The following is a 16228-nucleotide window of genomic DNA, read 5'->3' on the forward strand; positions in this document are numbered from 1 at the left end:
TGGGAAAGGCTGTTTTAAATGAGAAGTCCAGTGGGAGGAAAGGGAGAGCTCCAGGTAAGAAGGGAAATCGGCCTGCCTCCTGCTGCACTCATAAAGTAGCATCAACGTGCAAAGCGTCTCTTCCTGTGGAAATTCCTTCCTTTTGGGATTTGAATTAACCTCCAGTGGTAGTACCCGAGAGGGCTCCCCCTCCTAGCATCCCAACTCCATTTTAAATGAGATTTCCCTTTATTTATGTGCAGTCTTAATAGCACGTATCACTCTGTGAGGCCATTCTACTTATTTATGTGCAGGATTATCATCTTTATCCCCCTTCTAGCCTGTAAGCAGGAAACCTGGCTACCTTGCTGACACCACTGCATTCCCCAGCACCTGGCTCGGTGCCTGGCAGAAAGAGGATGCTCTGTATTTTTGGACGAATGAATGGATAGGTAAAAGAAGCCCAGTTGAATCTGGTTCTGCCTTACTCGCAAGCAGAACCGGGATTGGGCAAGCCTCCATTTTCTGGTGTGTGAAGTAGGGGTGGAGGGGGTAGGATATTGAACTAGAAGGTGATCAGCTGTAAAATTCTGGCCTTGTTTTCTCGCTAGCAACTGGGCCTCTGGTGCTTCAGTTCCCACCTGTGTAATGGGTGTGAGCTCATCCCAACATCTCGGTGTGGTAGCGCTGCCTTATAAGGCGGCATAGGCCGAGGGCTGGAGAGGCCGTGTGGGTGGAGAGAAATCACAACATCCGGATGCGGGGGTGGGGCGGGGGCATTCGCGGCGGCCGAGCCGGAGGCCCGGGAGCCGCTGGGGAGGCCTTCAACCTCTTCTGGGCCTCTCCCCTCTTCCGATGTGCGCCCTCCCAGAATGGGCAGACCCAAAGGAACGCGGCCCAAAGCAGCTGGCGGCTAGGCCGCCAAGGTCCAGGACACGAAATGTACCCCTTCCCTACAATCCCTAGAAAAACTGAGGCGAGCCAAAAGGACCCGGGCCACACCCCTATCTGGTGGCCCAATCTGAGTGCACTGCTAAGCACGACTGAATATCCGGCCTCCCGGGCCAGACCCGGAGGACACACCTCCATGTCCCAACTGAGGGCTCGGCCCTAATTGGCAGTTCGGTAACCTACTAAGGCCCAGAAATTCGAACCTAGGGGCCGAACTCCACTGCAAACCAACCAGGAAGAAGTAACGTATTAAGTCCCGCCTTTCTACCCCTTTGAGCGAATCCCTGGCTCCGGGGGCGGGGGAAGAGGAAGAGGTTGTCTAATGGGGAGACGGCGCGGGGAGTGCCCGCCCGATTATTGGCCAAGTAAAGTAAACAGAGGGTGGGGAGGGGCGGGCCGGCAACCGGGTGGCCCCGGGGAGGGGGCAGAGTGTACGCTGCGGGCGGCGGCGGCCCGGAGGCCCCGGAGGCCGCGGCGCGGTCACTGCGAGCCGAGCCGAGCCGCGCCGATCGCCATCCGGCCCCGGCTCCCGCGCGCGATCCCGGCCGGCGGCGCGGCCCTGCGGCGCCGCAGCCCATGGAGCTCGAAAACATCGTAGCGAACACGGTGCTTCTCAAGGCCCGGGAAGGTGAGGCGGCCGGGAGGGCGGCCGAGTGCAAGGAATGCGGACGCGCGGCCTCTGAGCTCCTCGGGACGACCCCGCCACCCCATCCCCTAGGGCAGCGCGCTTTGCGCCCCGCACCCCTCGCAAACACTAGTCCTTCCGGCCCGGCGTCCTCCTCCGCACCTGCCCGCGGGAGCGGGGCCCAGGAAGGGGCGGGGGTCAGGCCGCCGCCCTCGCGGCGGGCAAGATTGAGGGGGTGAAGGAGCTGGTCTGGTGAACCGAGAGAATGGAAGAGTGAAGGGTGGGACCTGAGACCTGGGAGAGTTTCTCTGAGGCCTCTCCCAGGAGAGAGGTCAGAAGATGCCTCAGGAAGAGGCAGCTTACCCCCACGTGCCCGGCCCCAGGCCCCGGCGCACAGCCTGGACCCGCACAAAGTGTGTGCAGGGTAAAGGTTTGGAGAATGAATGAATATCCGACTTGAGGAAACTGCTGGTTACATATGTTACCAACGTGATTGCCACTTGCTCAGGGCTTCATGACGTTGGGGACAGGGGTGAATGGGTCACGAATTTTGCGTTCAGGAAGCCCATAGTCTAGTGGGGGGAACAGGCACAGAATAAGGGAGGCAGCGTTGAGAGGAGAAAGCTTGTTGGGCTGGCTGGGCTATAAGTGCAAGGCCTGGCGCAGGGAGCCGGTCTGAACCAAACGTGTGCTGAGCTCCGCTGGCTGCCACCCTAGATGTTAGTAGGCATCTACTCTAGAGTGCCCTTGGGGAAACGGAAGGGTCAGACCTGGCCCTCAATGCCTGGCCATTGGTCTGCCCCTCTCCTGCTATTGTCCACCTTGGTAACTTACTCACCAGACACCCATTCTGCACTGTGTCCTGTCCAGGGTGCTGGCGACCAGCGGTGAATGAGACCCTCCTTTTTCAAACTCTAAGATAGGGAGGTCATGACAGTTTTCCCCCTCTTTGCTGGGCTTACAAGCTGAAAGACTCTTCTGCTTCATCTTTTTGCACCGTTTTGTAGGGACTGTCCCCCAGGTTGCATAGGAAGTCTGTGGCTCACCCAGCTGTAGGACACACGATTCTCCCTACACAGCCCTAGAAACCCAGAAGAGACCCCAGCTGGCCCAGCATCTGGTGCCTTCTGCCTGCCCATTGGGCATTAACCCCAGGAAGGTGCTGCCTGGCCATGGGCATGGCCAGCTGGGTCCTCAGTGCCCAGAGCCTTCCTTATCTCCTGTCCCCCTTATCGAGTCCGGGACCCGGTCTTCCTCCCAGCCTCTGGGGGCATCTGCTGATTCTGTTCTGCCTTGTCATCCAGCAAGCCAGGAAGGAGGGGTGAGGAGAGCCTGGCCAGGCCTTCCTCCCAGGGATGTGGCCAGTTCAGGCCTCAGGCTTGCTGAGAGCACTGCCTTGCCTGGCCATAGTGCGGGTGAGGCATAAGGGGGTATGCCCAGTTTGGGGACCTGTTCCCTCCCCTAGGGAACCTTCACCCCACCTGGCTCTGTCCCTCCCACCTGCCTGGCTCTAGACACATCGCTTTTCTATGAAGTTTAGTAGCCTTCTTGTGCTGTATTTGGGTACAGGATGTGAAAACTAAAGGAAATCCCGATGGTCCCTGAGTCTAAACCCTGGCCCGTGGACTGGCTGCATAGGAATCCCTACATGAGCTGGCCAACAGCTTGGGGCTGAGCCTTTGCCAGCTTGCCAAGTGGTCTGAGGCCCTAAGTGATTTGAGAACCCTTGATGTATATGTTCAGACCCAGGTTCAAATCCTTCCTCTGGTACTTCCAGGTTTGTGGTCTTAGGCAACTTGGTTCACTTCAGGGTCTGTTTTCTCCTGAAATTGGGCAGGTCAGGCAGAGCTGCTGTGAGGATGAAGTGGGACGGCCCTGGGGGGTGTGAGCCCTTGTGTAGCCCTTCCTTTTTCAGATGCTCAGAGGCACAACAAGGGGACCATATAGGCTGGGGAGGAGCCCCAGTGACCCTGGTGGCAGTTCCAGAACAGGATATTTGCATGTGACTCTGCTGCTGCCTTAATGTGGCCGGGAGGAGGAGGGGGAGGAGGAAGTAACGGATGGATGGGGGAGGCAAGCAAGCAGGCAGGCAGGCGGATGGAGGATTGGGGGAGGGACCTGCGTGGGTGGGGGAGGAGTTCCTCTTCTGGGGAGGTCTGGCCAGGGTTGGGGGTCTGTTGCTTACTCACAGTGGAGCAATGGCTGAGGGATGTGCTGGGTGCAGGCTGCAGGAGGGCTGCTAGTGGGTTTCCCAATGGGTGCCCTGCAACAACACTTCCTCCTCTGAGTGGCTTGGGTCAGGAAGCACATTGAGGGACCCAGCCCTGCTTCCTCCCTAGAAGGCAGCCCCTTGCCCCTGCAGCACTCACCTTCAGTGAGGCCCCATGGAAACAAGGCTGGGCAAACCCGAGGGGAAACTGAGGCCAGGCAAGGGACAGTGGTAGCTTGAGATTGCAATCGAGCAGCCAGATTTGGGGCCCACCCGTTGTTGCCACCACCCTACTGGGTGCTGGACATGGGCGCTGCCAGTCACCCTCACAACACCTCTGCAGGTAGCTTTGGATGCGAAGCACACATGGAGAAGTCGAGACTTATAATAGGAACGTGATGGGCCCAGAATGTGAACTGGAGATTCCAGCCAAGATCTGTGACTCTGAGGCTCAGGCCCCTTTCACCATTCTCAGCCTCATGGCCCATGGGTCAGATCTGGCTAGTTGTCTTCACATGTTTTATTTGGCTGCAGTGGGAGTTTTTAAAAAGTAGGGACCAATATTTCATGTAACAGTTTGGATTCCCAGTGGCTTTTAAGAAATCAGAAGAGCTGGCCACACTGAGCCAGCCTGCCTGCCCAGCAGCAGCCGAGCCACAGCTGAAGACGAGCTGCAACTGCCCCTGTCAGAACGGGCAGGCCTGGTTCCGTTCACCACACTCCCCACCTCTCCCTGTTGTCACCCATCTGGTCCACATTCACCGTACCTGTCTGGCTTTGTGGTAGGCATTTGGGCTGCTACCTTGGTCTCAGCAGCTGCAGTTGAGGGGTCAGCTGGGTAAAATGAGGCAGGTATCAGGGCCAGGGAAGCCCTTGTGTGCAGGGGTGGGCATCCTGAGTGCCAACCCCCCGGCTGCCGCCTTATTTGAGTGTCTGATAGCCCTGACGCAGGGCCTGGTGAGTCAGGTTGTCTTTGGCTCTGGCAGCTCTCAGGCATGTCCCATATGTCCTAGAATCTCTCTCTTCTGGGTGTTGACTTACACAGGTCCCTCCATTGTCATGTTCTTTTCTGCCTTCCTTGCCTGGGAAACCTGACCTGCTAGGAAACAGCAGGCTGGCCGAGGCTGCCTCAAAACCCCACCCTCCCCCAGAGGCAGTACTATCCTCTTGGCTCTTGCAGCCCATGGACCCCTAGCAGGAGGGCTCAGGGGAGCATGTGTGCCCTGGAACCCAGGGAAGGTATGTCGGAGCCTGTGGAAGGAAGGCCCGAGGTGCCGCCTGGAGGGAGGGAGGGATTGAGCCGTGCCTGGGCTGGGCCCTGAGGCCTCTGGACCACACTGGAGGTGGAGGGGAGGCGTGGTGGTGGCCAGACTCAGCGCCTGCCTGCTTGCTCCCACAGGTGGCAGTGGGAATCGCAAAGGCAAAAGCAAGAAATGGCGACAGATGCTGCAGTTCCCTCACATCAGCCAGTGCGAGGAGCTGCGGGTCAGCCTCGGTGAGGCCTGGGTGGGGACTGGGTGCTGAGGCAAGGAGGACCTGCTGGTGCCAGGAAGCCTCCCCTGAGACCTCGCCCTGGGGCAGAGCGGCAAGGTTAGGGGTCTGGGGACAGGCTGAGGCTGCGCCACCCCGTCCGGTTTCAGTTCCTGGGCTTGTGATGGGTGGAGGGCAGAATGCAAAAGGGACAGCAGGGGCGGGTGGGTGAATGCAGGGAGCAGGCCAGTGTCAAATTGGAGCAGTCTGAGGGGAGCAGAGCCTGGAGGACAGAGGGTGCTACCAGGAGGGGCTGGAGCCAGCCCACGGATCGGCCGAGTTGGGAACCTCAGGCCTGTGCTCAGCCCCACCCAGTTCGGCCCTGAGGGGCGCAGCAGAGCCTTGACCAGGAGCCCAGTTTCTGCTTATCCTGACTGAGGCCCCAAGTCTGAGTAGCATCGAGGTTGCCCAGGCCCCCTCGACAACTCGCACCTGGGCAAGTAGATCGTGGGTGCTTCCATCGCCTGGGAAGGAGGCCTAGCCTAGTGCTCGCCGGAAGCCACAGCTTCCTCCCCTACTTTCGCCAGGCAGGAGGCAGGTGTGGGCCCAGCCCAGGCCTGGCCGGAACCTCAGACCACACCCAACCCCAGCACTGTGACAAAAGCAAGTGGTGTGAACCAGGAGACAGTGGGGGAGGTGAGGGGCCTGGTTTTGGAGCCATACTCCTGCCTGCGTGAGCTTGGAGTAATCGCTGAGGCTTTCTGGGCCTCAGAGTCCCAAGCTACGATGTAGTGTGGTGCCCGGATCAGGGCTGCGGTGAGGGTTCTAAAGGAGATAAAGGGCACTGCACTATAGCGCAGGGCGCTGTTGCGGGGACCCAGGGCCTGGCGGTGTGGATGGGAGCGCCCCGCCCCTGGCTCCATGTTCGGGAACCCAGCAGGTCCACCTCTGCCTGCAGAGCGTGACTACCACAGCCTGTGTGAGCGGCAGCCCATCGGGCGCCTGCTGTTCCGAGAGTTCTGCGCGACGAGGCCTGAGCTGACCCGCTGCATTGCCTTCTTGGATGGGGTGGTGAGTGCAGCCCAGGGCGGACGGGGGTCCCAGGCCTGAGTGCCCCAGCACCCCACACCTGGTACTTCCCCCAGACCTCAAGCCTCTCTGCCTCCCACCCTGCAGGCTGAGTACGAAGTGACCCCTGATGAGAAGAGGAAGGCATGTGGGCAGCAGCTAATGCAGAATTATTTGAGCCACGCGGTGAGTGAGCAGTGATGGAGGGGTGACAGCAGCGGGCAGAGCTTGGTGGCGGGGAGAGGAGTGACTGCCGCCTGGACACGCATGCCCTGGAGCTGCCCCAGGCCCACCAGGCAGCACTTCAGACACGGAGCCCGCACGGGCGGCCGGGCAGCCTGCCGACAGCTCTGCTTCTGGCTTCCAGGGGAGAGGCAGGAACCGAGTTCAGCAACCAGACAGGCTGACACACCCCTGGCCTGCAGCTGCCCCCAGTACAGGCAGGCCAGAGATACCTGCCATCTCTACCCTAGGACTGGGCAGCTGGCCAAGGGGCCCCCTTCACTGACCTGTCTGTGGCCTGTCCCCAGGGTCCTGACCTCATCCCTGAGATCCCCCAGCAGATGGTGACCAACTGCGCACAGCGGCTGGAGCAGGGGCCCTGCAAAGACCTCTTCCAGGAGCTCACCCGGTAAGCCGCTGCCTCCCGCAGGCCCAGAACTGCAGGGAAGGCGCTTCTGTGGGCCCTGCAGACTGGGAACAGCTCAGCTGCTGGTGGAGGGGCTTGGCCTCTCATCCCAGCCTTGCCCCTGCTGTGTGACCTCGGGCAGGTTGCCTCCCCTCTCGGTGGCATCCTCCACTTCAGCGCAGGTGTCCTAGGTGGGTTAGCAGGAGGGTTGGTTGAGGATGCTGCCTTTTGGGCTGAGCATGCATGTAAGGAGGGGTCCGGTCCATCAAGCTGACCAGTGAGTAGGCTGGGCCTTCTCCGCAGGCTGACCCACGAGTACCTGAGCGTGGCCCCTTTTGCCGACTACCTCGACAGCATCTACTTCAACCGTTTCCTGCAGTGGAAGTGGCTAGAAAGGTGAGCTCCTCGAAGGCTAAGCTGGAGCAGGCCAGGCAGTTGGGGCTGCCACTTGGACCCCTGCTCAGCCATTTGCTTCCCAAACCCTCGCCCACAGGCAGCCAGTGACCAAAAACACCTTCAGGCAGTACCGAGTCCTGGGCAAAGGTGGCTTTGGGGAGGTGAGTGGCAGCTCAGACCCCTGCAGAGGGCATGGGCCGGGGAGGACGGGTCCCAGACAAGCCCCTCCCCCACCCTGAGCCCCTGTACCCCCAGCAAGAGCACGGCTGGTTTCCATGGGCCCCATCCACCCTGGCTGCAGGTGTGTGCCTGCCAGGTGCGGGCAACAGGCAAGATGTATGCCTGCAAAAAACTGGAGAAGAAGCGGATCAAGAAGCGGAAGGGGGAGGCCATGGCGCTCAACGAGAAGCAGATTCTGGAGAAAGTGAACAGTAGGTTTGTAGTAAGTACAGACAGGAGACCCTGCCCCGCCCCTTGGCCACGCGGCCCTCCCCATGCACCGAGCTGAGGTCTCTTCCCCCCACCTCGCCCTTCAGCCCCTCCGGGCACCACCTCCCACTCTTGGAGATGCCCGAGAAGGGCAGGCTTGGGGTGTTGACACCAGGCTCGGGAAGCAGGCTGGGCTCCCTGGAGTGGCACTAAACAGGATTTTGGGGGCGGCTGGCACCAGCCCCACCACCGGGTGGCCTGTGGCCCTGCCTGAGGGCTCGGGTCCCCTCGGCCACAGGTGAGCTTGGCCTATGCCTATGAGACCAAGGATGCGCTGTGCCTGGTGCTGACGCTGATGAACGGAGGTGACCTCAAGTTCCACATCTACCACATGGGCCAGGCCGGCTTCTCGGAGGCGCGGGCCGTCTTCTACGCCGCGGAGATCTGCTGTGGCCTGGAGGACCTGCATCGTGAGCGCATCGTGTACAGGTGCAGCTCTGCTGCCGCTGGGCGCGAGTGGACGCGGTGGGAGAGCACGGTGTGCAGGGGCAGCCCCGCACCCAGCAGCCCCTCTTAGCCCTGTGGCACGCTGGCTGGAGGCCCCACACTTGCCCACTCCAGTCAGGCTCTGGGGTCTGGCCGACAGGAGTGGGAGCCTGGAGTCGTCCCCCACCCTCGCGACTTTGTGCCAGTTCACTTCCTGCTCCCAATGCCACTTGCTTTCCTGGAAAGCAGAGGCTGTGATTCCCGCCTGGCAGGTTGTCATAGGGACCAAAGGAAATAATTCGATAAAAGACACTGGAGCCAGGAGCTGGATGTGCAGGGCTCGGCAGTGAGGGCTCTGCCCATTACTGTCACTGGTGGTGATTACTTTGGGGGCTCCCAATAGCCCCATTTGACAGACAGGAAAGGTAGAGGCAGCCTCCAAAGAGCTTTGGGGAGAACCAGGAGCAGCTCTTTGAAACTGGGGCATGGAAGGGTACTGACGATACCTGGGGAGCTGCCAGGGGCGGGCAGATGCCTTCCACTTGCCTAGTGAGTCCCAGGGTCCCGGTTCCATAGATTCTTTTTCTGCTCCCTCAAGCCAGGGCCACTGCAGGAGGAGGGCAGGGCTATCTGCCACCCTGGCGGCAAATGGCTCCTGCACCTTTCTACGCGTCTCGTCCCAGGAGGCAACCAAGCTGGGAGGGGGTGGCCCTGTGTGGCTGCCTGGCCCCTGAGCAGTGTCTGACCCTGCCTTCTCTCCCCACAGGGACCTGAAGCCAGAGAACATCCTCCTGGATGACCATGGTGGGTGGGGGGGCCACAGAGGTCGGGTGGAGCGGGGTGGGGTCCTGCCCACCTGCCTAACAGGCTCCCCACTTTCCACCCCCCCCCCATTCAGGTCACATCCGAATCTCCGACCTGGGGCTGGCTGTGCACGTGCCCGAGGGCCAGACCATCAAAGGCCGCGTGGGCACCGTGGGCTACATGGGTGAGTCCCCACTTCTGTCTGGGAGTGTCCTGTGTCTCGGGGACTAGAGAGAGCTGTCGTCCCTCTTCTGTCGATCAGGTCAGGACCCAGCCCCACACAGCTCACGAAGCCACTTCACTCACTCGCTGAACACTCACCGAGCGCCCGTTGGTGGGGCTCTGTGGAGACACCAGTGAGGGGACTTGGACTGCGATTTTGGCCCCGCCCCTCCACTCCGCTGACCTGCCCGCCCTCAGTGGGAGCACCCATGTGGGGCGGGGCCCAGATGAGGCCCCAGGTTTCCCTCTGGGACCCTGGTACAGAACACAGGTCCCCCGCTGCAGGTGGTTCCTTCCCTGGCTCTGCTGGCGTGTGTGTCTGGGCCAGACATTGCACTTCCCCGGCCTCACTGTCCCCGACTGTGATGGTCACACCTGGTGCCAGGGCGACCCCAACCGTGGAGAGGCGGCAGAGGCGAGGTCCCCGCCTCACAGGCAGTGTAGGCATTCAGCAAGTGACTTCCCTCCTCCCTCCCGTGGCCCCACACTGAGTCTACAGGTCACAGCCTGGTGGCCGCATGGGCCTCATTTGAGGTTTGATCAAGAAAAGTTTTTTTAAAAGTTTTATTTATTTGATTTTAGACAGAGGGGAGGGAAGGGAGAAAGAGAGGGAGAGAAATATCAGTGTGTGGCCGCCCCTCGTGTACCCCCACTGGGGGGACCTGGCCTGTAACCCAGGCATGCACTCCAACTGGGAATTGAACTGGCTGGTACTCAATCCACTGAACCACACTAGCTGGGGCAAAACTTAATTTTTAAGTTTTTTTAATCTTGCATCCAAGGAAATGTTTATTGATTTGAGAGAGAGAGAGAAACATCCTTGTGGGAAACATCCGTCGGTTGCCTCTTGCACCTGCCCCAATGGGGGATTGAACCCGCCACTTGCTGGTGCTTAGGATGACACTCCACCCTACCGAGCCACCCAGCCAGTCAATCAAATTACTATTTTTTTGTCTTCTTTTAAAAAATTATGTTGATTATGCTTCCAGTGACTTTTAAAACAATTAGAATTTGTTGCCAACAGTGAATAAACCAGACAGCTTCACACTAAAAATGCAGATTTCTGACCGAACAGTTAGAAGACCCCGCCCCCCACCGGGCCGGGTCAGCTCCCCTTGAAGCGGTGTTTGCCCACCTCCTCACCACGGTCCCCACCAGGCCACTGCGGGTGCCGGCCTGGCTGGATGGTGTTCGAGCTGGTCCCCTGCCTTGACACGCGCTGGGCACTCCTGGGGCGCCCCTGTCTCCCGCTCATCCCTGACTCCTGTGCCACCCGCCCAGCTCCAGAGGTGGTGAAGAATGAGCGGTATACCTTCAGCCCAGACTGGTGGGCGCTTGGCTGCCTCCTGTACGAGATGATCGCTGGCCAGTCGCCCTTCCAGCAGAGGAAGAAGAAGATTAAGCGGGAGGAGGTGGAGCGGCTGGTGAAGGAGGTGCCCGAGGAGTACTCCGACCGCTTTTCCCCACAGGCCCGCTCTCTCTGCTCCCAGGTACGGCGGCCGGCGGGATGCCGGGGCCGGGCCGGGGGCACTTCTGCCGAGGCCGCCCTGACCCCCCTCCCCTGCCATAGCTCCTCTGCAAAGACCCTGCTGAGCGGCTGGGATGTCGTGGAGGCAGTGCCCGTGAGGTGAAGGAGCACCCCCTCTTTAAGAAACTGAACTTCAAGCGTCTGGGAGCTGGCATGCTGGAGCCGCCCTTCAAGCCCGACGTGAGTGGGGCACATTTGAAGGCAGGACGAAGCCAGTGTGGGGCTGGGGGCTCTTGGGGTCAGGACAACTTCAGTCTGAATGTGAGAAAACCCACGTCAAACGGCTTAGCCAACAAAATATAATGCCCTCGGCTCCACCTGTGCAGTAGGAATTCTCTCCTCTCCCTCCCCGAGTACTGGCCTGTGTGCGGTCCTGCCTTGCAGGCAGCTCTCCCCAGGGTGTGGCACTGGGGCCCCGCAGCTCAACCCACGTTCTACCAGCTCCGCCACCCCAGTAGGTAAAGTGCACCTTTTTGCCCAATACTTTTCAAAAAGGGGGGGAAACGGCCTAAGGCTGATGCAAATTGCCTCGGGTTGTCCAGAGGCCCCTGGGTGGCCATACCCAGATCACGTGCCTACCTGAAACACTGCCGGTGGGGGAGACCAGTCCCCCAAAGGAAAACCAGGATGCTCTAACAGCAGGGGGAAGGGCTTTCGGGCTGGTGGAGCGCGGAGGTGCTGGCCTCCCACCTGTGGGCTGAACCCTTCCTCTCGTAGTCTCACCCATTTACGGAGCATCTTGGTGGGTCAGGAATTCTGTAGGCAGGAATAGCCTCAAGTTATCAGAATCCAAGTGGCAGAAACCCAACTCAGTCTGATTTATGCCCAGCATGGAGTTTGTTGGTTCGTTTGGCCAGAAAGTGCCAGAGCAGAGCTAACATGAGGGTGTCAGGATGCACTGGCTCTGCTTCAACCTGTTGAAGATCCTCCCACTCAATTCAGGCTTTTCTGTATAAAGTCACAGGGAAGGTTCTGAGTGGCCAAGGTCAGGTCATGTGCTCGCTCCCCCTCCGGTGTGTGAGGACTGGGTCCCCTGTTCACCAGAAATGCTGGAGAGGCAGACCAGGTTGCCAGCTCTCAACCATATGTGTGATGGCGCATTCATTCAACAGATTGAAGTGCTCAGAGGGGCCAGACCTCAGCGATAATGAGGGCAACAGGGCCCAGGCCTGCCTTCATGTTTTGGTGGGAGAACACACCAGCATAAACCAGTAAATGGAAACATATTGGGTAATGTGAGGTCGCAGCGGCGAGGAGTGAAGCAGGCTAGGAAGATGAGGAATGACGGTGGGGAGGGGGCGGGGTGTTAGGATGGCTGACGGTTAAGCAGAAGCCTGAAATATGTGAAGGAGAGGACTCAGCCGAGATTCAGGGTGTGAGCATTCGCGGGAGAAGGAACTGCTGGCAGTGAGGTCCTGGGGCAGGGACCGGCCTCCAGAGATGATGCGGCCACGAGGGGTCAGTGTGACAGCTGCATCTTTAAGTGGGATGGGGGCCTTTGGGGAACAGTGAGCAAGAACGTGAGGTGTGGGCGGTGGACCCTAGAGGAGAAGAGAGGAAGTGGGGGGCCCGCTAGCAGGCTGCCGCCTCTGAAGGGCTGTGTCATGTTGGCCTCACTGGCACCCCAAGATGCCAGTGCTCCCGGGCACTGCCGCGGGAGCGGAGCTGAGCCAGCGCAGGGTTGCGCTGCCCCGCCTGCGCATGTCCCGCGCACACGTCATCTCCTTTAACCTTGGAAACCGCCCACTGCCCCGGGCTGGCGTTCACAGTTGAAAAATGTATACCATGGAGTTTTACTTTTTAGAAGTAGCAGGTGAAAGTATAATTTTAACAGCTTTGTTGGGCTTTAACTTACATACCATACAATTCGCTCATGTTAAAGTGCCATCGAGGGGCTTTTAGCGGCCCTTGCCTTGACCCACCTTAGAGCATTCTCGCACCCCCTTCCCTCCCGGGCCTGTTCCCATTAGCTGTCATTACCTCTCCCCTTGCCCTGGCAACCATGGATTTTCCTGTCTCTCTATATTTGCCTGTTTGGACATTTCTTTCTTTTTTTTTTTTAAGATTTTATTTATTAATCTTTAGAGGGGAAGGGAAGGAGAGAGGGAGAGAAATATCAATGTATGGTTGCCTCTCTTGCATCCCCTGCTGGGAACTAGCCTGCAACCCAGGCATCTGCCCTGACTGGGAATCGAAGGATGATCCTCTGGTTCGCAGGCCCGCGCTCAATCCGCTGAGCTACACCAGCCAGGGCTGGACATTCCATATACACGAAGCTAGGCCCTTCGGAGTGACTGGCATCTTCCACTTCGCATAATGTTTTCAAGGTTCATCGGTATTGTAGCCCATAGTGGTTCTGTCTTATAACTGAACAGTACTCCAGTGTGTGAACTGTCCCGGTTCTGTTTGTTTTCATCGGTCAGTGGACGTCAGGGCTGCTTCCCTCTTTGGCTGTTATGAATGACATGCACATACAGGTTTTTGTGGGGACACAGGTTTTCTTTTCTCTTGGGGGAATAGCCAGACTTGTCTAAAGCAGCTGGACTGTTCTATTCAAAGATTTTTGTTTGTTTATTTTCAGAGAGCAGGGAAGGAGAGGAAGACAAGTACCGATGTGCGAGAGACACATTGGTGGGTGGTCTCCTCAGACCGTACCCCCCCCCACACACACACACATACTGGGGAGCTGGCTCGCAACCCAGGCATGTGCCCTGACCCGGAACTGAACTGGTGATCTTTTGGTTTGCGGGACAACACCCAAGCCACTGGGCCACACCAGCCAGGGCATCGGCTGCGCTGTTTTATGTGATGATGTTTTAATTGACACCCTTCATGGTAGGATTTAGAACACAGTGTATCGCCTTTTGGCTGAGATCAAGTGTAGAAGACAATGTAGCGATGAAAACGAAAGCGGCTTTCTGGAGTGAGGTGGGCTGTCAGCAGGGTGCTGGGGAGCTGGGGAGGGTCTAATCCCCTGGTTGGCTGTGGAGCATGAGGGGATGGAGCAGCTCCAGGCCCTGCATAAGGGGCCGCCAAAAGCGCCTGCTGAGGTTCAGCCTTTGCTCACCCCCCCACCCCCTCCGTGTGCACCCAGGCCACTGTGTGGCTGCAGGGGACGCTAGGTAGTGGTTCCACTGGGCTCTGGAGGCAGCTGGCTGGGGTGGGTCAGTGAGGGAGAAGGATCCCCAGTTTACAGAGCGGAAACTGAGCCTCAAAGGGAAGGGACTGCCATGCTTAGAAGACACATGCGTCATTGGTTTCTGACTCCTTACCAAAGAGCTGTGAGGGGCAGAGTGCCACCATGCAGAGGCTGGAGCGACTCTTGGGCCGAGCTCCCCTCCCGAGCAGGGCTGGTGCTCCTGCCTGACCGCAGCCTTTGTCTACCCAGCCCCAGGCCATTTACTGCAAGGACGTCCTGGACATTGAGCAGTTCTCCACGGTGAAGGGTGTAGAGCTGGAGCCCACCGACCAGGACTTCTACCAGAAGTTTGCCACAGGGAGCGTGCCTATCCCCTGGCAGAATGAGGTGGGACTTGCCCATGGGGTGGGGGCGAGGGCTCCAGGGCGTGGCCCCAGGGCAGTTCCCACACAGCTGCCTGTCCTACGGCAGATGGTGGAAACCGAGTGCTTCCAAGAGCTGAATGTCTTCGGGCTGGATGGTGCAGTTCCCCCAGACCTGGACTGGAGGGGCCAGCCACCTGCGCCCCCCAAGAAGGGACTACTGCAGAGACTCTTCAGCCGCCAGGTAACCCCCAGCAGTGTCCTACCTGGGCCCCCAGCCTTCCCCAGGGGACGGTGGGTAGGAGGCCAGCCAGTGCCCGCATCTGCTGTGAGTGGGCCTCCTCCAGCTGTGCCAGAGGTGCCCAGGGTCTCTGGCCTCGTTCCCACCTGTCCCCCACCCCTGGCTGGGCTCATGGCCTCTTTTCTCTTTCCAGAGGTGAGCAGTGTAGGCTCCCCGTGGGTTGGCCTTCTGCCTGGCCTCGGGGAGCCACGGGCAGCCCTTCCATGGCAGAGGCGAGATGTGGGAGAAAGAAGTCCGGTGCCCGCTCCCCCCACACCCACTGCTTCCATTCCCTGCACCCCGGCACCTTCAAGCTGCTGGCCTTGCTTAGCATCTGTCTCCCCATGCTCTGCCTCCACCAGCCCCAGGGGAGAGCGGCTGGACGGGGCCCTGCCCTGACAGCCTGGGGTCCCCCTGGTCCCTCTTACCTCAGCCTGTGGTTGGCAGCCTCTGCACTGATGTCCAGGCCCCTCGTGGGGGGGGGTCCCCTCCCCAGAGCATGGCCCTGGGCAGCTCCTGGCCTGCCCTGGCAGGGCCACCCAGTGATAACAGTGGTGGCTAACAGTGCACGCTCTGCCTCTCTCCCTCGTGTCTTCCCCGCCCTCCAGGATTGCTGTGGGAACTGCAGCGACAGCGACGAAGAGCTCCCCACCCGCCTCTAGCCCTGAGCCTGAGGCCCCCAGCGGTGGTTGGCGGTAGCAGCTACTCCGAGTGCTGTTTACAGTTTTGCACAGTGGTCCTCCCCATTGTCCACTCAAGGCATGGCCTGGGGAACACAGCTGGAGCTGTCCCCAGTGTCCTCGGCCCCTCGGCCCCTCGGCCCCTGGTCTGGCTGAGTTTGGCAAGGCCTAGGCTGTCCCGGGGACAACGGTGCGTCCCTTCAGCTCCCGTCTATGGAGCTCGGGGCTTTCTGTATTTATGTATTTGTACGAATGTATATAGCGCCTCGAGCATCCTAAAGACCCACGCTGGAGCTGGCAGAGGGGCCGCTGCCAAGCTCCCAGCTCTTTGGGCCCCCAGGTGCCCAAGCACTGTGCTCACCACCGCCAACCTCTGAGTGAGAGCGAGACTCATGCCCACCCTGCTGCCCTGGGTGCAGGCCGCCACCTCGGGGGCCCCACACAGGCCCCTCTCAGCACAGGTCAGAGCTGGGTCTGGGGCCCGTGCCAAAGCGTGACCAGAGACTGGGCTGACCCTGGGGCCCACCAGTCCACTGCCCAGGCCGTCCCAGGCGGGTCTGCCTCTGCCTTCCGGCTCCCGGGGCGCCTCATCTTGTGTCCACCCCTGAAGACACCCTCTTGCAGAAACGCCCCCTCCCAGGCAGGGGGGGGTTGTCCCTGGCCAACCCTCAAACATTCCAGACTTCCCTCATGACAGTAGACACGTGTGGCCAGCAATAATCCACCCCTCCCTAGGTCTGTGTGTGTGCGTGTGTGTGTTGGGATGTGTGAAGGGGACTGGCTGACGCCCTGTGCCCACACCCGAGACTGCCCAGCCCTTCCCGACCCCGACCAGGTCGTCCTGGTCCCAGTGTTGGGGTCGCATGGGGTTACAAGACCCTGGTTTTTCCACATTTAAAGCCAGTTTTTATTACTTGTTTTGTCCAATGTGAGCTGCCACATGTCTGTGAATACAGCCTGAGCACAAACCTG

The 16228-nt window shown here is 59.7% G+C and overlaps 1 protein-coding gene across 6 annotated transcripts; it reads left to right on the forward strand.

Moving 5' to 3' along the window:
• The first annotated feature begins 1336 nt into the window (after nt 1-1336).
• GRK6 (G protein-coupled receptor kinase 6) lies at nt 1337-16228 on the forward strand. 6 transcript variants are annotated; one of them, XM_037126419.2, is made up of 16 exons: nt 1337-1558; nt 5164-5259; nt 6175-6305; nt 6411-6488; nt 6833-6933; nt 7216-7326; nt 7424-7487; nt 7628-7768; nt 8054-8244; nt 9008-9045; nt 9140-9229; nt 10549-10757; nt 10838-10975; nt 14184-14321; nt 14406-14540; nt 15185-16228. In XM_037126419.2, exons 1-16 carry the CDS (start codon nt 1507-1509, stop codon nt 15236-15238), a joined length of 1767 nt encoding a protein of 588 aa, XP_036982314.2. In that variant the 5' UTR covers nt 1337-1506; the 3' UTR covers nt 15239-16228. The 6 variants fall into 6 exon arrangements, with proteins under 6 accessions (XP_036982314.2, XP_053519514.1, XP_053519517.1 ...); XM_053663539.1 differs by having other exon boundaries at nt 7234-7326; nt 15183-16228; XM_053663542.1 differs by having other exon boundaries at nt 6193-6305; nt 15183-16228.

Source organism: Artibeus jamaicensis, unplaced genomic scaffold (genome assembly GCF_021234435.1).
Source record: "Artibeus jamaicensis isolate MK-2021 breed Jamaican fruit bat unplaced genomic scaffold, CSHL_Jam_final contig_1085, whole genome shotgun sequence".
Classification (NCBI taxonomy): Eukaryota; Metazoa; Chordata; class Mammalia; order Chiroptera; family Phyllostomidae; genus Artibeus; species Artibeus jamaicensis.